The sequence below is a fragment of the Prionailurus bengalensis genome, chromosome C1 (genome assembly GCF_016509475.1).
Source record: "Prionailurus bengalensis isolate Pbe53 chromosome C1, Fcat_Pben_1.1_paternal_pri, whole genome shotgun sequence".
Taxonomy (NCBI): Eukaryota; Metazoa; Chordata; class Mammalia; order Carnivora; family Felidae; genus Prionailurus; species Prionailurus bengalensis.
Genome location: NC_057345.1, coordinates 36,667,353 through 36,690,798, shown reverse-complemented (window position 1 = coordinate 36,690,798; position 23,446 = coordinate 36,667,353). Strand labels below are relative to the sequence as shown.

Sequence of the window (23,446 nt, the reverse complement as noted above, 5' to 3'; positions counted from 1 at the left end):
GGTGTGGAGTGGTGTCTCATTGTGGTTTTAATTTGCCTTTCTCTAATGGTTAATGATGTTGAGCATCATTTTATGTGCTATCTGCATATCTTCTTTGGTGAAGTGTTAATAATTTTGCTCATTTTTAATGAAGTGGTTTGTTTTCTTATTACTAACTTCTTTTTTTATTTTTATTTTATTTTATTTAAAAAAATTTTTTAACGTTTATTTATTTTTGAGACAGAGAGAGAGAGAGAGCATGAACGGGGAAGGGTCAGAGAGAGAGGGAGACACAGAATCTGAAACAGGTTCCAGGCTCTGAGCGGTCAGCACAGAGCCCGACACAGAGCTTGAACCCACGGACCGCGAGATCATGACCTGAGCCAAAGTCGGCCGCTTAACCGACTGAGCCACCCAGGCGCCCCTAACTTCTTTTTTTAAAGTTTTTTTTTACATTTTAAAAATTTATTTTATTTTATTTTTTTGAGAAAGAGAGAGACAGAGTGCGAGCAGGAGAGGGGCAGAGAGAGAGGGAGACATAGAATCCAAAGTAGGCTCCAGGCTCTGAGCTGTCAGCACAGAGCCTGATGCGGGGATCCAACTCACGAACCTGACCTGAAGTTGGATGCTTAACCAACTGAGCCACCCGGGTACCTTAAATTCTTTTTTTTAATGTTTGTTTGTTTGTTAGTTAGTTTTGAGAGAAAGAGAGAAAGTATCCCAAGCAGGCTCTGGGCTGTTAGTGTGGAACCCGATGCGGGGCTCAATCTCACCACCATGAGATCATGACCTGAGCTGAAATCAAGAGTGGGACACAGGGCGCCTGGGTGGCTCAGTTGGTTAAGTGTCCGACTTTGGCTCAGGTCATGATCTCACAGTTTGTGAGTTCAATCCCTGTGTTGGGCTCTGTGCTGACAGCTCAGAGCCTGGTCCCTGCTTCAGATTGTGTCTCCTTCTCTCTCTGCCCCTCCCCGACTTGTGCTCTGTCTCTCAAAAATAAATAAATGTAAAAAAAAAATTAAAAAAAGAATGGGATGCTTAACCAACTGAGACCCCCCAGCACCCTTCTTATTGCTAAGTTCTTTATGTACTCTAGATATAAGACCTTGGGGCACATAGGTGGCTCAGTCGGTTGAGTGAATTCAGCTCAGGTCATGATCTTGCAGTTTGTGAGTTTGAGCCCCACATCTGGCTCACTGCTGTCAGCACAGAGCCTGCTTTGGATCCTCTGTCTCTGTCTCTCTCTGTCTCTCTGACCCTCCCCAACTTGCATGTTCTCTTTCTCTCAAAAATAAACATCAAAAAATAAAAAGAAAGAAAGAAAGAAAGAAAGAAATCTTTAGATATAAAACCTTTGTTGGGTAAGTGATTTCCCAATATTTTCTCTTTTCTTTTATTCTCAACATTATCCTTTGCAAGCAGAAAATTTTAATTTTGAGGAAGTCTAGTTTATCAATTTTCTAATTTTATAGATTGTACTTTATGTCATTTCTAAGAAGTCTTTGTCTCACCCAAGGTCACAAAGATTTTCTCTTATGTTTATTCTAGAAATGTTACAGTTTTAGGTTTTACATTTAGGTCTATGATCCATTTTTTAAAAATGTTTATTTATTTTTGAGAGACAGAGAGTGCAAGTGGGGTAGGAGCAGAGGGAGGGAGACAGAGGATCTGAAGAGGACTCTGTGCTGAGAGCAGAGAGCCTGATGCGGGGCTCGAACCCACAAGCTGTGAGATCATGACGTAAGCCAAATTCGGACTTTAACCAACTGAACTACCCAGGAGCCCCTGTTATCCATTTTGAGTTAATTTTTATATAAGGTGTGAGGTGTGTGTTGGGGTTCTTTTTTTAAATTTTTTTTGGTGTGTGGACATCTAATCGTTCTAGCACCATTGTTGAAAAGACTATCCTTTTTCCATTGAATTGCCTTTGCACTTTTGTCAAAAGTTAATGAGCTTATATGTGTGGGACTATTTCTGTGATCACTATTCTGTTCCATTGATCTATGTGTCAATGCTAATTTTGCTAATACCAAACTGTCTAATCTCACATTTTATTTAAAAAAAAATTTTTTTTTTTCCAACGTTTATTTATTTTTGGGACAGAGAGAGACAGAGCATGAACGGGGGAGGGGCAGAGAGAGAGGGAGACACAGAATCGGAAACAGGCTCCAGGCTCTGAGCCATCAGCCCAGAGCCCGACGCGGGGCTCGAACTCACAGACCGCGAGATCGTGACCTGGCTGAAGTCGGACGCTTAACCGACTGCGCCACCCAGGCGCCCTAATCTCATATTTTAAATAAAATTCCTAAAGGTGAATTCTTTTGGAACAATTATGTATCTGATAAGTGTTCTGGCATGCTGAACACATTCAAGATTATGAAATACTTAAAACCCAAAACAATTATTTTGGTGGGAATCTTGGGTCAAAGTTGGAGGGTGACAGAGTTGGTGACTCAGACATGTAAGGGCACTGAGAGGACACTGAGATACCTTTGGCTTCAAGCAAATCCCATAGCTTCTCTAAGTCACAATTAAAAATAACAAAGGAGGGACACCTGGGTGGCTCAGTTGGTTACCCATTCAACTCTTGATTTCTGCTCAGGTCATGATCTTATGGTTTGTGAGACTGAGCCCCATGTTGGGCTCTGTGCTGATAGTGTGGAGCCTGCTTGGGATTCTCTCTCTCTCTCCCTCTCTCTCCCTGCCCTCTCCTGCTTTCTTTCTCTCTCTCTCAAAATAAATAAGTAAACTTAGAAAAAACAAAGGAATTAAACTAAGTGCATTCGTTAAACATTTATGGAGCAGTGTTCTAGGTATTGGTTATATAGAAATACAAACCATATATCTGACTTCATAGAATTTACTTTCTATCTGGAGATATAGTCAATAAACAAAAATAAGCAACATTATTTCAGGTTTGGTAAATGATAGTAATAAATGAAAATAGAGTAATGGAATAAAAGCTGATGTGGAGGGAACAACTTTGGCTAGACTAGCATCTTCATGGAAGGCCACTTTGAGGAGGTGACGTTTGAGCTGAGACCTGAATGATGAAAGGTTACAGTAAAGATCTGGGATAAAGAATATTCCACATAGAGGTTCCCTGAGACCTCTCTGACTCTGACAGGGAAAAGACCAAAGCTGATGTAAAGGACTGAGTGTGTGTGGGGAGATGGGTAAGAAGATAGGCAAGAGATAGATAGTGGACCTTCACAATCAAACCTCCACTGTGCCTCCTCCTCATCTCCCGCTCTTCTGCCCCTCACACTCCACTTCCCAGGCATCCTGAACTTTTCTGTTCTCCAAACAAGCTGTTCTTTTCTTGAGATTTGCATAGTCTGTCCTCTCAAGTCAGAATGTGGGGCTGGATCCATTCTCCCATTCCTTTGAGTAATAGGATTTCCCTGAGTTTTTAGCCGGGCATTTGGATAGAGTGTCCTACTCGACCTGGACTACTTGCCTACCTCCAGATTATTCCATGACAGACAAATAAACTTCTGTCTTGTTTGCTATGCTATTTGGTGACTTATAGCACTTTAGCCTCTATTCTTCCTTTTTCTCATCTGCCTCTTGAACGCTTATTTATCCTTCAAGACCAAGCCTTAAGTGCTGCTTTTTGCATCCTCTCCAGGGAAAGTTAATTGTTTCTTCCTCTGTGACCTCATAGTACTTTGCATGTACAGCTACCATCGTATTCTGTTCAGTCAGTGAGCACTGACTAGGAGCCTAATGTAAGTCATGCACTGTGGTAAATAAGGAGTTTATGGTCTAGAGAGAAAAACAGACACGTGATGGAATAATTGCAAAGTAGTGATAGTACACTCTCTGTGAAGACTGAGTGGTAGGGGAGCACAGGTATCCCTCATTCTTCCTTCCTCCTCAACTCCCACATCCAATTCTAACGAGATATTGGGGAGATTAAGGCTGTATAACCCAGATCTTGGGAAACTAACATAATGGGAAGGAGAGAAAGAGGAAGGTAGGTGGCATCAGGACAGCAGTAGTAAGTCATACCAGCCTCGAGAGAGTAGATTCCAGCACCTTCAGCAAAGGTGGCAACAGCCAAGATAGAATGCATTGTTTCTCCTGGAGGCCAGAATGGGTCCCTGCTTGTGGCCACTATTGGAGACTCCTGGGAGTCATCTGCCACGAAAGCTGAAAAAGTATGGTGGCAAGATGACTAGCTTTTGAACTTATTCTTGAGGACTCAAGGGGCCCTGGAGAGACCCTCAGAAATAGCTGAAAGACATTTTGAGGTGGGGTTAATTCCCATAAGTAGGGAAATGGGTGTTTATGCCTTTTGGTATAAAAAGTTATTAAATAATATAATCTCATTTTTTTTTTTACAGGCAAATGACCTGAAGACATGTGGGTTATGCTTTGGGGGTTCTATCTGGGATTTCTACATGATACTGTATATCTGTATCTGTGTATCTTTTTATCTAACTTAAGTTTATATCTGTACCATGGACTCATCACTACTAAAGATAAAGCCAACTAAATGTTTAGGACAGTGACCAAGATAACACTAGAAAATTGCACATGGAGGTAGATATAGACTTCTAGAAGCCTCTATGAATTGTGAGATTCAAAAAGAACCATGAAAAACCTGAAACTGAAGAGGCTGTGTGAACTTCTGTTAGGTCTTTGAGCAGATAAAGAGGGCCCAAAGAGGTCTTCAGGAGCGGTGAGAACACAGCCCTCCTCAAGTTTGCCAAAGATGTTAACTAGTTTGCAGTCTCGGGGAAATAACAGGGAACAGAGTTTCAGTCTTGGATATGATTACAAGTTCTCCTCTACTGAAAGAGCCCCAGCTGCCACCAGAATTATTGGCCTAGTGACTGGAGACGGGTGAAAGGAAACTCAATTTGGTTAATACAGAGGTTTATGAGGATCCAAAAGTTGGGAGTATTTTTGAGGAAGGCCACCCCTGGCATGAGGAAAGTGTGTTCTTGGTTGGGCACATTGCTGAGATGCTGTGAGTGGTGGATACCCGATGTGGAGCAGTGATAGCAGAACGTCTGAGTGACAGGGACATTTTCAAGGCTACCGAGGCTTCAGTGTCAGTTGGTCGAGTACTGAATGTTCCAACCAATTGAGCAGTTTGGAGGGTTTATAACCACAGAGTTGCTCAGATTTTTTCCCCTCTGCTCTATCAGAGAGTGTGACATGAGATACCTGCTTTTGAATTGGGGGCGGAGACACTCTTATAGAAGGCAGAGGAAATAGGAGCCAAAGATCCAAACAGTAGGAATCAGGTCTCCTGCGTAACAGGCAAGGACTAGGGTTGTCCCAGGGTAAGGCTTTGGGGAAAATTCCAGCTGCCAGACTCACAGTGGTCTTTTAGATTCTTCCAACTAACATGGGAAAAGGAGGATGGGAGGCAGCTCAAGTCTTGGAGTAAAGGAAACTCAATCAGCTGAGGTGATTGTAGATATCAAGCAAAGACTCTAATGACTACCATACATGAGGACTAAATGGGACAGATGAAAGCACTAATGATGGCCCTATAGGTTTAGAGAAAGGGTATCATAGTGGACACTTCTGAGCCTCTGAAAGGCAGAATACTGGAGGAAGTTGGAGGTGAAGGGGCTCTTGGCCAAGAAGAAATCCTGGCTATAGCATTCCTAAAGCTGAAGAGCATCAAGGAAAGAGGAAGTGAAGATGTTCTTGGAGTTTGAGCTATTTTCAACCCTTAAAACAGGAGGCTCAAGGCCTTCTAGAAGATCCCATCTTTGTCCTCTGGAGGCAGAATCCTAGGAAGAGGGGCAGCCAAGAAAAGCATCAAGTCATAAATTCTGTTTGATGGTGAATTCACAAGTAGCAAGCACCCAAGCCACCCTCCATGACAGAAATCAAACGGGTCAGATGTGGTTTTAGTACTGATTGTGGGGCTCCAGTTCTTATGGAGATAAGGGAAGAGGTGAAAAATCTATAGTTATATGTTGGACCCTCACAGTGTTCAGGAGAGTTAGGTATATTGGTAGGGATCAAGTCTAGACTCTTTAAAGTGTTTATCAGAAGTATGCAGGGACAGAGCATCTGGGATGTTCTACCCTCATTCAGATGTGGAAGCCATAGGAAAATCAAGACAAGGAAGAGCCAAAAATTCCCAACTTGTCTGCTTCCACTCTGGGTCCTCTATCTTAAAGCTTTAAGGAACAGTTTTCTCTCTCCAAGAATGGAGACTGACTGGGCTGAGGGTAAGTAATGAAAGCTAGAGGTTGGAAACCAAGGCTCTTTAGAAAACAGTGCAGGAAGCCTATATTGTCTGAGATGGATGATTTTTTAGATCATTTTGAAGACCTACTGATTAACTGCATCATCTTTAGGGTTCATACCCCATAGATTTCCTTTTGTGATAGTGAAGAAAAAAAAATCATGTAGGATCTGGGTTTGTGTGTATTTCTTGGCTCTGAATAGACAGTCCAAAATAGTCCAGCACACTGTGTTCCTTATACAGGATGGCTTAGCCACTTCCTATGGAGTCCATTGTTTCCAGCATTGGATGTCAGAGCAGGTATTATAAAATCCCTATGACTGTGGAGGACATAAACAGGGTGGATTTTACCTATTTTGTGTAGGTCTACCAAAATGAAGGGATGGTCATTTCAGTAACTCCTGTTACTGCTCAGAGGTTACTGGAGAACATGATTGGTCATGTGAATTTATCTGAAGTGTTTTATTTACTCATTTATATGTAATATTTATATATTCATTATGCATATACACACATATGTAAATTCTCCAAAACCTTGAGAAAGCATAAACAGTGGCTCTTCAACAGTAAAGTGTTTTTGGTCTGCCCATATTTTCTCTGAGAAACTGCCCCTCCTCCCCAGTTCTCAATCTATGTAGCTTGGGTGCAGCTGATCTCATACTCTGCTTCTAAGGGTGCCACATGACCTAGGCCCATCCAATTAGAACATTCCATCTTACTGGACTTGTGATTGGTTCAGGCGTGAGCATGTGACCCACGCTAGGCCAATGAGACTTAACCCCCAGAATTTTTCCACAATTCTGTGGAGAAACTTGCACTCTGCTGGATGGGGTTGTTAAGCAGATGGAATGTAGCCTGCAGCTGCTGGAGACTATCCTTGGCACCACCTGGGGAAACATCAGAGGGAATGAGAAATGAGAATGAATCTGGTTCCTGATAATGTTGTTTGAGCACCTTTACTTAGCTGTTTGTCAAGTAAGACTATGCTTTTATTTGGTTTAAGTTAGTTTTCTGTCACTTATACCTAAAAAAGTCATGCTATTACAATGGTGATACTAGACCATGTGGGAGATTTTACAACTTGAGTCATTTTTTTTTTGATCTCAATAAAAGAGGATGGCATGTAATATCACATGGGGATAAACACAGGCCATGAGAAGATATCCATTATTAATAACTAGTCCCATCCTATCAAATATGGAAAACTAGTAATATTCACAATGTTTATGTTTATGAAAAACTCTTCCAGGGCTACACACATCTTTTGTTTTCTAACTCGGCATTATCAAGACAGACCCAGAGCACCAATTCAGAAGTCAGCTTAAAATCCAGAAGGAAATCAATTCTCTCACTCCCTTGACCCCTTGCTGGAGTCCATGGCCTTGGTAACCTTGGTGAGCTACTCAGTTCAGGCTTGTCCTAGCAATTGATCACCTGCATTGATATCAATTTTAAGGGCATCAGAGTAGGTACTATGTCAGAAAAATGAAGATGAGAGAGAGTTTATAGTTTTGTTAACTTTGCTTCCAGGGATGTCAAGTTACTTTGTCTAATAGTGAGGTACAACACTATTAAAAAAAGAATTCCTGGGGCAGGTGCCTGGGTGGGCCATTTGGTTAAGCGTTTTGGCTCAGGTCATGATCTCACAGTTTGTGAGTTAGAGCCCTGCATTGGGCTCTGAGCTGATAGTGCCGAGCCTGCTTGGGATTCTCTCTCTCTGCCCCTCCCTTGCTCACATTCTCTCTATCAAAATAAAGAAATAAACTTTAAAAAAAAAAAGAGTTCCTGGATCAAAAGTGGGAAATCACAGGTAAGTTCTGAGACAGAGCACGTGAGTCAGGTATTAGACTACATACACCTCACTTGCTCATTTGTTTCCCAGTGCTAGGCTAGTTGCTTCTGGCAACTGGCTATTATAGGCCTGTGAGCAGGCTGGTGCTTTCTCTTCACTAGCTATACTTAGGCCACTGAGAGTCAGGATCTGAAAGAGGTCTATCAGGAAGCCTTGGGTACCATGCTTATTATGGTAGCATTTGACTGTATAGTCCAGAGCAAATCATTACTACCCTAACTATGAATGTAGAGTTTGGAGAGAGAAGTGATGGGTAGGATCCAAGCCAAGTATATGTGTATGAGGGTTGTCCCCAAAGACAATGCTCAAAGTTTCCCAAGGGAGAGGACAAGAGCATCCTCCAAAGGAGATGGCTTCAAGTCCTGATTAATGGGGTTATACAGAAATTTGACATTTTTGGCTGCCTAGCATTTGAACACCCTTCCCATTTTGGAGGACTCCCAAATCAGATGGGAGGCGAGGCCCATAAACTCTAATATGATGTTGAGTGTGGTGCCAGAAGAGACAAGAATGAAATACAATGATGTTTTAGGATTTGGGGCTGCCCATTAAACTCAAAGTGGCTAACTGGAAGTATAATGTATGACCTGAAAGAGGGAGAGGAAGTCACAGAGATTGATCAAAATAACTTACCACTGGTGGGAGAACCTATGAAAAGAGATGCTTCCCTGTTTCTGGCCCACTTGGTAAGCATTAGGGTTCATGAGAAAGCCCTCTCAGGCACTACTACAGGCCCCTTCGGGAAGGAGTGAGAAAACTGGACAGTGGTTCAGAGGATAAAGGTAATGGCCTTAGTTAGGATTCTTGGGTTGCAAGTAGTAGTATCTAGTCAGACCCTGTTTAAACAAAGAATTCATACAAGGAACCCCTAATAGACCTGGGAAAGAGGAGGCCCAGGACAGGATCTAAAGGGCTCTAAGCCCACCTAGCCTCAGACAATGAGAAATCAGTGGAGTCAAGGAAATTTATTCATCCAGAGCCCTTACTTCCCTCTTCTTAATCATACTCTTGGAATTGTGCCCAAATGACCGCAAGAAATTTGTTTCAAGATCTGCATTGGGCCTTTTCCATGGATCTGTTCTCCTAAGGATAGACAGGAATGTCAGTGTCAATACCTTTAGACCACAGGGGTGGTAAAGGGATAGCTGTTTGTGGATCGATGGGAGAGGCTTGGACATATGCACAAGGGCCCTCTTCACAGTGCAGGGTGAAACCAGGGGTGGGAAGAGATGGGAGTCGGCTCTCTCCCAACTACCATGTTGTATCTGTCAGAACTCTAAGGACCCATGAATCCTGAATTTGAACTGGTCTTCCAAAAAAAGGTCTTCCAGAACCTTTGTATGAAAGTATATTTGTCAAGATAAGATGATTTAATATATTTTATTTAATTGTTAACTTGATTTATAACTTTCAAGTATTTTGACATATTGTATGTGAGCCTCCATTTACATTCTTGCTCTGGGCCCTGCAAAGGTTACAGGTAAGCCTGTAACAGGGACAGGGACAAAGCTGGGTATTAGGGAGCCACAGACTCAAGAGATTGACCATTGCTTGCGTCCTTCCCATTCCTCATCCCTACCCCTTTCAGAGCATTTCCTTCATTTTTCTTCACTTTCTGAACACTGATTTCCTTTGAACTCAGCTCTCATAGTAGAGTGGCCACAGTCAGCTCCAGAGATTCTATGCTATAGGTCTAGACCCCTGGAGAGACCAGTCCCTGTTTGAGGTACTATTTCTAAATACTTAAAAAAAATTTTTTTTAATGTTTATTTTTGAGAGAGAGAGAACACAAGCAGGGGAGGGGCAGAGAGAGAGGGAGACACAGAACCCAAAGCAGGCTCTAGGCTCTGAACTGTCAGCACAGAGGCCAATGAGGGGCTCGAACTCATGAACCGTGAGATCATGACCTGAGCTGAAGTTGGATGCTTAACCGACTGAGCCACCCAGATGCCCCTAAATACTTATGAAAGAAACTTTGATTCAGCCTGTGTCCCATCAACTATGGACAGGGGCAAGCAGGTCATGTACAAATTGGGAAGTAGAATATCATGGTGAACTGGACAGAGGTATTAAAAGGTGTCCATTAAAATGAGGCAATTGACCAACCACCCTGGGTCATTAATCCACTCACACCCTTAGGTCTTAACCCATAAACAGTGCTCTTGGGGCTGGTTGATCCACCCAATGGAGTCCTGGTAGTGAGTGAATCATCTGCAGAAGCAGAGGAGAATACTACCAATAAAGGGAAAGATTCTCAACCAGAAAGGTTGTAATCTCATTTTGCAGTGATCTATTAAAAAAAATTTTTTTTAATGTTTATTTATTTTTGAGACATACAGAGACAGAATAAGAGTGGGTTAGGGGCAGAGAGAGAGGGAGACACAGAGTCTGAATCAGCCTCCAGTCTCCAAGCTGTCAGCACAGAGCCCAATGCGAGGTCCAACTCACGAGCTGTAAGATCATTACCTGAGCCGAAGTCAGACACTCAACTGACTGAGCCACCCAGGCACCCCTGCAGTGATCTATTTTTTAGAATAGGGATATACTGGTTACCTAATCATTCATCAAGTGTGGCCTTTTCTATCCTCTAAATGTCTCTCAGATATACACAGGGCTCTCCACCTTTTTGCCTACATTGTTTCAATAGTATTTTGTCTTCAAATGTTTTTAGAGACTGCCCCTTTATCTTCTTTTCTTCTCTTTTCTTTTCTTTTCTTTTCTTTTCTTTTCTTTTCTTTTCCTTTCTTTCTTTCTTCCTTCCGAGAGTGAAGGAGAGCACGCGCAAACCTTAAGCAGGCTCCATGCCCAGCGCCCAGCTTAGAACCCAACAAGATCTCCCATATGACCATGAGATCTTGACCTGAGCTGAAATCAAGAGTTGGCACTTAACCTACTGAGCCACCCAGATGCCCCCAGAGTCTGCCCCTTTTACTATGCAATCTATGATGATTCTCAGGTGCAAATCTGACTGTGCCACTTCTCTGCTTAACTCTTTAATGTCCAATGCCTTACCCCCTTTCTCCCTTGCTTTGAGCACACATGCCTTATCTTGGTTTACAAGACTCTTTATGCTTACCTTGTAGCTTCATCGCTCACCATCTTCTTCAATCTTAGACCAGCCTGCACAATTTTCAGTGCGTTTAAGAGACATATGCTCTCTTCTGGGCCTTTACACGTGCTGTTCTCTCTGTTGGCCCATATTTCTGGTCCTGTCATCTAACTAGAAAAGGAGTGAAGATATGATGATTTTGGAGGTATTTTGGGGACATCCAAAAGTAGGCATTTGGATAGATAGGAGATGGACAAGAATGTTACTTTAGGAGGCTAAAGAGGGTGGCATCCAGAGGCCAGAATGGGTGATCAACTTTCTACTGGAGGAAAGACAGGCCTCCTCAGAGAGGGGGAAGCAAGGATGGGTCCAGTTTATAGGCTCTGGAGGGGATTTAAGGGGTGGAAGGCATTATGCCTGTTGGTCTCTGTGGAGTAAAAGGCCAGCTCAAATTTACTGATCTGAGGATGGAGGGCGGTCATTTGAGATGAGGAGTGAAGGGTTGGAATGTCAGAGGAAGCAGATCCAGGATAAGCAAAAGGAATCCCAGTTATCACCAGAGATCAGCCCAGAGTGAAGTCGGTAAATTTGGTTTTTCTTTACCAAAGCCTAGCTGCCTGCGTATAAGAGCAGACGGAGGACTCTTGTTTTGGTCTGGGATTTGGCTTTGGCAGGATGACTTCTTTGGAAGGACAGAAGGGAGGCACAGTTAAAGGAACTGGGAGAAAATGGTTACAAATATCTACCTTGGGGTTGGGACTGTGGTTTCTAGTACTGGAGCTAGTCTATGACAAAATTTCATCAGTTTGAGCACCATGTTTAGTTTAAGGTGACTTAGAGTTATCTGGGAAAGATGCTCTTTTATTTTGATATTATATTCTCCCTACATCTTGATATTAAAATGTTTTAAGAAATTAAATTATGGTGGGTGTATTAGTTTCCTAGGGCAGCCATAATGAGTTACCACAAACCAGGTGGCTTAAAGCAACAGATATCCTCTCACAGTTTTGGAAGTTAGAAGTCTGAAAGTCTGATTGTAGGCAATTGTTGGTGTTTATTGGCTTGTAGATGTATCCCTCCAATCTCTGCCTTTGTCTTCATCTTGCCTTCCCCTCTGTGTCTGGGTCTCAAATCTTCCTCTGCCTTTCTTTTTTTGTTTGTTTGTTTGTTTTTAAGTTTATTTATTTATTTTGAGAGAGAGAGAGCATGTGCGTGTATGCTCACGCAGGGGTGGGGCAGAGAGGGAGAGGGAGAATCCCAAGCAGCCTCCCCACTGGCATCTCAGAGCCCGACATGGGGCTTGATCCCACCAACTGAGAGATCATGACCCAAGCCGAAATCAAGAGTTGGATGTTCAACTGACTGAGCCACCCAGGCGCCTCCTCTGCCTTTCATTATAAGGACACCTGCCTTTGGATCTAGGGCCCACCTAAATCCAGGATGCTCTCATCTCAAAATCTTTTTTAATTTATTTTTTATTTTTTAAAGTTCATTTATTATTTTTCTCAGAGAGAGAGTGTGTGCGGGCGGGGGGGGGGGGGGGGGGCGCGGGATTCAGGGAGAGAGGGAGGCAGAAAATCCCAAGCAGCCTCTGTAATGTCAGCACAGAGCCCAATGCGAGGCTGGAACTCATGAATCATGAGATCATGACCTGAGCTGAAACCAAAAGTTGGAAGCTTAATTGACTGAGCCACCCAGGTACCCCTCAAAATCTTTTTTTATTTTTAATTTTATTGTAAAGAGTGTGTGAGCCAATTGGGGAGGGGCAGAGGGTTAGAGAGAGAATCTCAAGCTGGCTCCACACTCAGCATGAGCCTGACACATGGCTCAGTCCCATGAACCGTGTGATCATCACCTGAGCCGAAATCAAGAGTCTGATGCTCAACCAAGTGAGCCACCCAGGAGCTCCTTTTCTCAAAATCTTTAATTTATATCTGCAAAGACACTTTTCCTAAATAAGGTCACATTCAGAGCTTCTGAAGGGTTAGGATTTGTATATATCATTTCTGGGGGCCACTGTTCAACTCACTACAGTGGTATTAGATGGTAATTATTTTCCCTCATGTCTGTGCTTGAAAAAAAAAAGAGGTGGAGGAAGGTCAGAGAGTGGCATCATTAGAGTTGAGATTTCAAAGAGAGAGCGGTTCATGGGTATAGTATTGTCTGGTTCTTGTTTGCAGATTTCTGGGGGAACTCAGGAGAAACACCAACCACAGGCCCTGTGTTAGGGTAGGATAATGGGCCAGATTTCTCCATTGTCCTGAAAAAGAAGACAAGGAACAGATTTGAGTTGTGGTTAGGGAACACAAGCCAGCAGTCCATGCTATAAGTACAGAATCAGTGAGGAGTGTGAAGTTAAGACTCAGAAGTCCAGGAGGTCAGGAAGAGGCTAGGAAACAGAGTGAACTTGTTGGAGAGGAAACCTGATGGAGAGGGTAAATAAAGGATGCTATCTTGCCCTGATCTTACAGCCTCAGGGCGTTAGCCAGTTTGAAAGCATAGGGGTCAATGAAACTGTTACTGCTTTTTCACTTGAACCTCTTACTCAGTGGTGGGCTCATCAAGGACAGGAATAGTGTCTTACTGAGCACTCAGCACAAGGTCTAGCCCATGAAGGGTCTGGTTGAACTGAACTGAAAGGGCTTGTCATTTTGGAGAGTTCTTCCCTTCTATCTTTAACATTTGATAAATCTACTTTAAGTGTAACTACCATATTACACACTTGGTGTATGTGATGACCAATTACATTTTTTTTTGTTTACAATAAGAAAATATGTTGATTTTGAATACATACCCCCAGCACCTTAGGTACCTTTACTTAGCCCCAACATTACATAATTTAGAATTTCACAAATTGGCATCAAGAGGGGAGAAACACGATCCTGAATGATTTTGGGGAATAACAGTGATCCTCACTGAGTGCCTCCTTTGCAAGAAGCATAAGATGAGCAGAGCACAAGGTAGTCCCTATCCTTGAATGAAAAGAATTTCACTGTGGGTGTATCATTTTTCAAATTCCCAGAGCTGAAGATATAAATGATGAGGTCTTTCACATTCTATACTTGTACTTTTCTTACTCAGTGGTGATCCTTAAGCCCCAGAGGCTGCATCATTTTCTCAGATTTCAAGGATGATGCTCCCGTAAATGTGTCAGAGGAGGATGCAGGAGGCCTTGTTTTAACACATCGATTTTATAAAATACTTCTAGAGGATGCTTGTGACTTTATTGTTCATAGAAGCAAAGAAAAATGCTATTAGTTGTTGATTTAAAAAAATTTTTTTAAACCAAAATGTCCAAAACAGGAACTGGACTGATTTTGCCCTCTAACAATGAAACATATAAGACAGTTTAGATTTGAGACCTGTGGAATTATAGGGTAATTATTGTACATTCCAGAAGGGAGGCACGAACTGCAAATTGTTCCAAACTATTGAAATCATGGCCACAGGAAGTAAGCATACTTTAAAAACCCTATATGGTGTTACATTTCAGAAATGAGCTGGGTTGGAAAGTGAAACCAGCTTCTCTTCTCGCTGCTGAGTTTTCCTGAATTTCTTACAAGCTGCTTGGAATTTTGCAAACAATTCACAGCTGATAAAATAAAAGAGCAGCAGAACTGAGTGTCTGTGGTGAAGACCCTAGAGGCAGCCAGCAGGAGAGAAGGGTCACTATCTGCCTCCTGGATTTCTGTAACCAAAAACTGTACAATTTTTAAATTTTCTTTTTGTCCTCTTAAATAAACGGGAATCAGCTGAAGACCTAATCCTTTCTGATTATCAGGGTAACCTGAACTTAGACTGCCCCAGAAACTTCTTAGTTTAGTTTCTACAATTTTTGTTTATTTGCTCAAAGAACATTCACTGGCTACCCACTGTGTGCCAGGCCTGATATTTGGCACTAATGATTCAAGAACACGTTCTCCACCCATGAAGATCTCCCTCATGGTGGGGGAGAGATAGATCTAGAAAAAGACACTTTGAACATGATGTGCCAAGGGCTGTGCAGAGGCTGGTACAGGGGGCTGCATAAGCAGAGTCTGCACGATCAGATGCATGGAAGTGGGAGTTTGCCACTTGACAGTGGAGTGTGTTTTGTGAGGAGAAATTTCTCCTGTTCTGAGGACTTCAGTACTTCAGTATGATTAGTCTTAGGAGTGACAGGATAGAACTGTGTGAGAAGAGATGGAAGAGCTAGACAGGGGCTAGATCATCAAAGCCTTGAATGCCAGTCTGAGAGATTCAAAATTTAGCCTATAGGCAAAAGGAATCACGGCAGGGTTTGTGCAAGGAAGTAGTATGTTCAGATTTTTTAGAGCCATCATTCTGTGCAGAGTATGGACTGGAGGAGGACAAGACAGGGAGATTATGAGGAGGTTGTTGCAATCTGATCAAAGATGATGAGGGACTCTTTGGTGACCTGATATTTGGGTCAGCTTTCACTGAAACGTTTTCAGGCTTGGAGCTAATGCTACAGATTTGGAAAACAGAAACAAACAGACCAAATGTTTAAAGCAGGTGTATATAAGTTTGGGACAGCTCAAATGTCACCTCCTTGATGTTATTACCTGCATGTGGGGAGAGATCATCACTGTTTTGGAGGCTCACATAGCACTTTGTCAATTTCTCTATTATACCTTACATGCCTATAATTATTCCTTTGTTGGCCCCTCCTCTGTGAGCTCTGGACTCAATGTTAGACACTCTGTCTTATTCATTTTTGTATCCCCAGTGTTTAGAAGCATCCATTAACACTTGCCAAGTGAATGAAAAGGAGAGGCAAGCTGTGGTACAGTGGAAAAGGTACTTACCTGGCTGTTGGGACCTGGGGCTCTAATACTGGCTCTGCTACTAAGTACCTGAGTGGCTTTGAACAAGTCCCCTCACTGCTCTGGGTCTCAATTTCCTCATCTGTAAAATGAGAATAAAAATACAACCCTCTTCCTCAGGGTTATGGAGATTAAATGAGGTAACAGAACTCACCAGCTGCCTGCCCTGTTTGTGCCCTGCCCTTGTCAAACAGCCTAGACTATTGTTCCTGTCATTTGGATCTCATTTGCTCTCTCTCTCCTGGTGAGAGCTGAGCTGAAAGCTGTTGCCTTGATGGAGGGGAAGTTTAGGGCAGCAGCATGCGGATCATCCAGGTGACCCCTGTGTTGCTGGAAGGGCAGATGACAAAAAGAGGGGAGCATGTTAGGCTAGAGAGAGAGATCTGATTTTTTGTGACCCTAAACCTGTGGGAGGACCCAAAGTAGGGTGAGGGAGGCAGAGAAGATCGTTATCATGTGCTGAGGGGTCTGAGGAAGCCCTCTAACAGTGCCCCCTAAGCCCAGGAGTTTAGCAGGATCTGGAGGAATGCCACTTCCATGAAGACCATTTATTCATCCAATGTTACAATTTTTCAGTGCCTTGGGATGATGTAATTAACAGTATCAGAGATTTTCTTTTTTCTTTCCTTTTTAAAAAAAGTTTTATTTAAATTGCAGTTAGTGAACATACAGTGTAATATTAGTTTCAGGTGTACAATATAGTGATTCAACACTTACCTACATCACCACAAGCGCACTCCTTAATCCCCATCACATAGTTTGGGATGTACAAGAGAGGTAAAAAATTGCAAAAGCAAGTAAAGGAATACCATTCTGAAAAAAATGGAAAATCATGATTGTAGACACTACCATCTCAAGAGATGACTATCAATTCTCAAGTGAGAGGTCTTTCTAGAAGATACACTAGCATTGTTTGCATTATAAAGCCAAACTTTCCTGGGCACCTGGCTGGCTCTCTCTTGGAACAGCACGCAACTCTTGATCTCAGGGTTGTGAGTTTGAGCCCCACATAGGGTGTAGAGATTACAAAAAATAAGCAAAAAAAAAAAATAAATAAATAAATAAATAAAGGCAAACTTTACCATCAAATCTTGCTGTATCCCAACTTACAAGGCATGTGGTTCAGGAGGTCCTTGAATCTGCAACTGATGATTTGTGGAGTTGTCTTGGAACTCCATTTATTGAGTTTATTTAAAAAAATTTTTTTTTTCAACGTTTTATTTTATTTTTGGGACAGAGAGAGACAGAGCATGAACGGGGGAGGGGCAGAGAGAGAGGGAGACACAGAATCGGAAACAGGCTCCAGGCTCCGAGCCATCAGCCCAGAGCCCGACGCGGGGCTCGAACTCACGGACCGCGAGATCGTGACCTGGCTGAAGTCGGACGCTTAACCGACTGCGCCACCCAGGCGCCCCTTATTGAGTTTATTTAGCTGTATGGACTTGGCCTTATCATAAGACATTTGACCAAGAAACATGATGAGAGGGCAGGGGGAAAGAAGAGAGGGATTGAGGCCTGTGATCCTTCCCTAAAGGCTCAAGTCAGTCCTGGTGTTAAAGCTAGTGACGTTAAAAAAATAATAAAAGTGTGTTTCCATTTTGCAAGGCTTTTAAAAAAATATTGTGTGCTCAGATGGCACCTTTAATCACGAAGAACTTTTGGCTGAGTTCCAGGCTGATTCTGCTGGCACAGAGAGCTCTGAGATCATACCCTATATTCAGTGCACAAGAGAAATATTTCATCCATCTCTGAAATAAAGAGGGGGAAATGGAGCATATTTGAACAGTTTGATAGCAAGACCATACCAGGGTGAAAAGTGAAGGACACCCTATCTATTTGGAGTTACAGAAAGGTACTATTAATTCTAAGTAGTTAAGTGGCATTTTTGTTTTCATTCTTAGTGTTTCAGAATAAGCTAAGAAGCTTGTATAAATCTGAAGGCAATCTCCTACTTCATATAAATCTCCTATATATAAATAAAGGCATACAGATTTTGTGATTTATCTAAGACTACTTTAAATTAAAAAAAGAAAGGAGGGAGGCAAAGGGGAAAAAAAATCCCAAAGTAGCAGGTTGTGACCCAGGAGTTTGAGCTCTTAGAGCTGAATTTAATCCACGCCCAGGCCAAATATAATTCTCCAGGATGGAAACGGTCCAGGACACCAGAGCTAACATTCTCTACCTTTGCCAAAGAGCCTGAGGCGGTTTGATGACATGCAGTCAGAACCTCACTTTTATTTCTCAACTGAAGGAAAGTAAGGCCAGCATCATATGACAGGCACTTCCCACCATGACAGGGCACTGATTCAAGCCCATCCAAAGGAAATGTGTTTCCCCTTGATTCATCGTTGCTTCTTGCATCACTGTTATTTTTTGGAGGTCTCCTATTCAAAGCTTTATTTGTTGGATAGTTGGAGCATATAATTTTAGGTGGCAAGGTTGAATCAAGCCTTACTCTGTGTGCCAGTGTTGAGGACCAGATTATACACTGTGCTGCTTTACTACATCTCTCAAAGTCTTAGCTGTGGGAAAGGTTGGGTGATTGCTCTGCATATTAGAAATTGAAACCCCACCACTAAATGATGAAAAATGGTCCAAGCAAAAACTGCTGTGGACATCTGAAAGCCATTATCTTTTCCACACTTCCTCTCTTCACCTTCATTTTGTTTGGGAATGCACAGGGACACCCGTGAACAAAAATAAACCAACTTGCCCTTGACTGATTGTTCTGCCTTTTGAGTTATCACATGTGAGTACTTCTGGCTCCCAGATATGGTGAAGTAAAGAGACTGCTGGGAAGCCAGCCACAAATTAGAGTTGATCTTCCAGTATCTTCTACCTAGAGAAATGGTTCAGGACATTCAAATTAACAACATGCCCTGCCCCAAAGTTGATCTGGCTTCTGAATCATGTTTGGGATTTCAGAAACGTGAAAAAGAAAGCATGTAAGAATGTTGATGTCTTTTGTTAGTTCAACCTTGTCCATTTAGTCTTACTAGCCCTTTTTTAATCCAAGACTCTATACAGAGCCTATACATATTTTGACTGCTTCCGGGAACTGTCTCAACTTAGAGCACCGTTAGGGAAGGCAGAATCACTTTAGGAGGTAGAGGGTGAAACGTGGCAACTTTTCGACAGGAATGAATCAATATAGCAGAGCCACTCAGGGTAGGAGGTTTTGCTAGGGCTTAAAGCGGGTTGTCAACCCAAACACAATGGGCTTTGTTACTCCTGTGTAAAGAGGAAATGGAACAGTTTTTGGCCTCCCCAGACTGTATTGTACGGTATGCAGGATGGCAATTCCAAGCATAACCTTTAGGAGACACAAATCTGCTTTTGGCTATTCAGTGTTCCCCAGCAAGTTATTTAGCTGTCTCTGAAATGCATGGAAATAGTCACAGTTTTTCATAGTCTATCATAGTTTTAAGTTTGGGGAAGGGACTCGGTGTATGTGGAAGGGGGTCTGTCAGGGAAACAGAATAAAGCCTTTTTGGCTGGGGATTCTAACACCTGTGATTTGTCTTAAATCACAGACGCACTGTAATTTCAAGGCATGTTTTCTGCCGTGAGCACTCGAGCTGAGGGGCCTGCTGTGGCTCCTCACTATTTATTTCAGGTGTGGGGAGTTACCTCTGAGTTCAAAAGTCCTTGCGTGGGAAGCGCAGAGGAACTGCGAAATACCTCCTTAAGAAAAGCCTAACCGCTCAAGGGGAGAAGCCGGGATTGGGTTCCGGTAGCTGCCTGGGAAAGCTACAGGGGGGCATGGGCATCTCATCTCACAGAGTGGTTAACAGTCCTGCAAGTGGGTTTGGGGGACCTTTCTTTATATGGCAACTTATCGCGAGGAGTGGGGGCTGCCCAGCACAGTGAAGAAGTCTGTGGGGAGGGATTCTGCCCGGGGACCTCCTAAGGACCGGAGGAGCCCAAGTCCCTCCAGGTGACAGCAGGCGCCCCTCTCCGTCCGCTCCCCTCCTCCGCGGCCAATCTCCGGGCAGAGGTGTCTTGTGCCAGCCCGTCTCCCTCCCCCCCCCCCCCCTCCCCAACTCGTCCGGCCCGTCCCAGCCTCAGCGGGAGCCCCGCCTGTCTCCGGGCAGCCAGAGCCCCTGAGCACTCGCCCAGCCTGTCAGTAACCGCCGTTTGCGCTTTCTTTCTTTCTTTCTTTCTTTCTTTCTTCTTTTTTTTTTTTTTTTTTCCTCCTCTTCTTTTCTTTCCCCCTTCTGCCTTTGTCCCGCTTAGTAACTGGGCTTCGACCAATCGCCGCCTTACCGGCCAGCGCCGGCTGGATCCTGATTGGCCTACTTGGGGCGCGCAGCCGTCTCCCGCTCCTTCGCTGGAGCAAGGCAGACAAAAGACGCAGGCTCCGGGCTCCGGCAACCCGGCTCAGCCAATCACCACGCACCTTATCCTTTCTTTCTACCCCCTCCTTTTCTCTCGCAGCTTCCCCCCGGCCTGGCTCGCGTGCTCCCGGCACTGACTCCTGGCGTGCGGCCAGCGCCCGGACTGTACCATTTTGATTGAGGCTGGGGGGAAGAGAGGATCGATGATTAAGAAGCCAAAGCCCAGAGATCGTTGGGGAGAGTTGAAAGTCGAGATGAAGGACGGTTTTCTGTACAATTTCTCAGGCACCTGATGGAATCCCCAGTACTTCGAGTCGGAAAAGAGGGGAGGAACAGTAGTTATGTTGCTTGTCCCCCCTGCCGGGTGCGGTTGGGTGGCGCCTCAGCGGGGGAGCGTGAGGCGGGGGAGGGTGTCCCCCTCCGCGCCGTTAAAATGAAACTCTAGTGGCTGGAGTCAGGGCAGAGCGTGAGGGGAGCCGGCACAGGCGGGCTTGCTTGCAGCCCAGCGGGAGCGGCCAGCCGGGCAGAACTAGCTGGGCTTTCCGACGGGCCCCCATCCCGAGGCTGCGGCAGCTTCGGTTCCGAGCCTGACTGGAACGGAGCCCGAGTCCTGGCCCCTGAGGGGATCGCTCTCTGCAGACCAGTGGGACCCCGAAACTTGAACGCAATACCTACTCCCTTTTTATGCCTTCCTTTGTCACTTCCTCACCTTTCTCCCAGCGCGTTCTTTCCCCCCCCTTTTCGTTCTCCCTCCCTCGAAGGACACAAAAGTGGCTGCCGAGGAAAGATTTGGAGGCAGTGGGAGCTTTTCTCTTCGGAGAGCGACCGTGTGGAAAGAATTTTTGGGAAGCAGCTTTCTAACACCTCAGCCCTCCTGCCCCCCCCAAGCCTCTCTTTACCTCTCTGAGGAGAAAAAGCCCGTAGATTGAAAGTTCGGGGGGCATCTTGCTGGGTGCTGTAAGAGGAAAGTGGGGGAGGACCCCGTCCTCGTCCCGGTAGTTGGCTGGACTTGTACCGGCCGTTGGAAACCCCGAAGTGCATTTCCGTGTGGGACTTTTATAGATCTATATTTTTAGATTTTTAAATATCAGATAAAAAAAATATATATATGCTTTCTATATATTTCCTGACGACCTGCCCCTGACAGCGCGATGTACAATACGGTGTGGAGTATGGACCGCGATGACGCAGACTGGAGGGAGGTGATGATGCCCTATTCGACAGAACTGATATTTTATATTGAAATGGATCCTCCAGGTACTTGGGAGAGAAAAAGAATCTTGTGATGGGTCTGATTGGTATATAACAAGACCTTAGTGATGTTTTCAGGGCAGAAGTGTTCCTGGGAGCTCTAGGTTTGGGATGAGGGGCAGATTTGCAGTTAGAGCTGCAGTAAAACTGCTTCTGGTATACTCGTTTAAAGTTTGCAGTTAGGACCCCGATCCTATTGTCCTGCGAGGGTGGGGGTGGGGGCTGGAGTGGGGGTGGGAGGAGAGACTCATTTCTTTTACTTCTTTTTGCCTATGCGTGTCGTTCAGGTTTTTGTTGTGCACCCCCCGGTCCTCCCCCCCCCCCCCCCCCCCAAAGATCTTCTACCTGCATAGGATGCTTTATATCCGAGCCTTGAAGTCAGCCTTTCCCTTTAGGGAAATTCTTTAAAGCTTGTCGTTTCATACGTTCGTCTTATTTGATTCGTTGTGTTCTACCTTCGTTAACTTCTGAAACTGGGTTGCCTATGTGATAATTCATTTTAAGACCCCCCCCCCCCTTTTTTTTTCTCTTACAGAAACCAAATGCTGGTTAGTGATTTTCAGGGATTGGGCGTTTTTATTCAGTCATGGTCTTAGCCTGAGGTTTTTCTTCTCGGAATATAGTCGCTTAGAGAGATCTGCGTGCAGTATTTTATTACTGTTTAATTTATGGTAATTTAATTTATGGGCTAGGGTTTAATGTAACTTCAATTCTTAGAGCAAAAAAGGAGGAACCTTCTTTTTTGTGTGTGAATATATGTGATGTGTACATCTATGTTATAGGTTCAAATACACATAATGTAAACTATACATATACTGTATTTTTAGTTCAGAGCTTTGTCTGAGACCCTTACAGACATTTTGTGTATCTGGTTGGAAAGGAAAAGGAAGAGAAAATGGAAAAGTTGGGTCATTTTTTTCCTTTTAAAGTCTAACCTCGTTTTATCATTATTGTCAGATTTTCAAACCCTTTTTTGCAGTTATAGATAGTGCTTTACATAATGATTTTGAATAAGTACAGGGCCTTTGTGAGTCCTTATTTTTGTTTAGGATGACTTGATTATGTCTTTTAAAATTGTGTCATAGCTAAGCTTACAATATAAATCATGTGTCATTGGGGAACCTCAGTCATTATAAGACTGTATATTTCTGGAACCTTTGAAAGGATTTGGAGCCCATGCAAGTGTAATGAGGTATAACTGTTGTAGAATGTATATAGAAATTATTTCTTGTGTTCTTGTGAGCAGTAAATTATCCTTTGTTTTTTTTCCAATTAGAGTGTTGAATGATGCTATATAAAAACTAATATTAAATCAACCTTTTTTACTCTTAATGATTCCTTAGAATTTTTCTCTTTTCCCTTCATTTTGGAGCCTTCTTTATTTGCTTTTGTAATTGTGACTGCAATCCAGATGCAGCTTTTCAGTGTTTTGCAAAGTTTGTAAGATTTGCCACCCATCTATTGTGTGTATTTTCCCCTTTGTTTCCCCTTAAGGGTAAAGCATCCTTTCTATTAGATGCATTTGTCATTCATGTAAATGGAAATTTAGTACATCATTGGTTCTTCTTGTAAAAAGTAAAGTTAATAATTCTAGATTTCTGTTATAAGAATTATATATTCACACTGCCTCAGAATCATACTGTATCCTAGTATCTTGCCTTGCAGACATACAAAGGGAATTTGTTGGGCGGAGAGGTGAGTGGGGAGGAGGGGAGAAAATGAAGAAGGCACTAATGTTTGAAAAATATGGGCCTCAGAAAAATATCTGCCGAGTTGTCCAAAAATGATTTTGAAAAAAGTTGACTATTGTAATTATGTAGTGATGTGGGTCTTACAAGGTTGTATATAAAATTCTGATCCAAACTTTGTGCATTACATAGAAATAAACTTTTGAGTTTTAAAATGATCATCCTTGGATAAAATTTTGCATAC

General features: G+C 43.3%; 2 protein-coding genes across 2 annotated transcripts in view; one reads left to right on the top strand and one right to left on the bottom strand.

Annotated features, from left to right (window-relative positions):
- Positions 1–13,006: 13,006 nt before the first annotated feature.
- On the bottom strand, positions 13,007–20,820 carry LOC122479392. The gene is made up of 5 exons (XM_043573335.1): positions 20,759–20,820; positions 20,193–20,446; positions 16,644–16,739; positions 15,909–16,008; positions 13,007–13,360 (listed from the first exon to the last, which is right to left on the bottom strand). Exons 1-5 carry the CDS (start codon positions 20,818–20,820, stop codon positions 13,246–13,248), a joined length of 627 nt encoding a protein of 208 aa, XP_043429270.1. The 3' UTR covers positions 13,007–13,245.
- PIK3R3 (phosphoinositide-3-kinase regulatory subunit 3) overlaps positions 20,687–23,446 on the top strand; it is a 132,506-nt gene continuing 129,746 nt past the window's right edge. Inside the window, exon 1 of the mRNA XM_043574855.1 lies at positions 20,687–21,520. Within this exon, the coding sequence (XP_043430790.1) occupies positions 21,415–21,520 (106 nt within the window). The 5' untranslated portion in view covers positions 20,687–21,414. The remainder of the gene's footprint in view (positions 21,521–23,446) is intronic.

Excerpts from the sequence above, each read along its gene's own strand:
- LOC122479392 (XM_043573335.1), bottom strand. The coding sequence starts at position 20,820 with ATGGGGGCCCGTCGGAAAGCCCAGCTAGTTCTGCCCGGCTGGCCGCTC. Across the intron at positions 16,740-20,192 it reads GATCCAGCCGGCGCTGGCCG|AATGGTATTCCTTTACTTGC; the intron begins GTAAGGCGGCGA and ends CATTTTTTTCAG. Across the intron at positions 13,361-15,908 it reads CCCCAGGTCCCAACAGCCAG|GACAATGGAGAAATCTGGCC; the intron begins GTAAGTACCTTT and ends CTTCTTTTTCAG.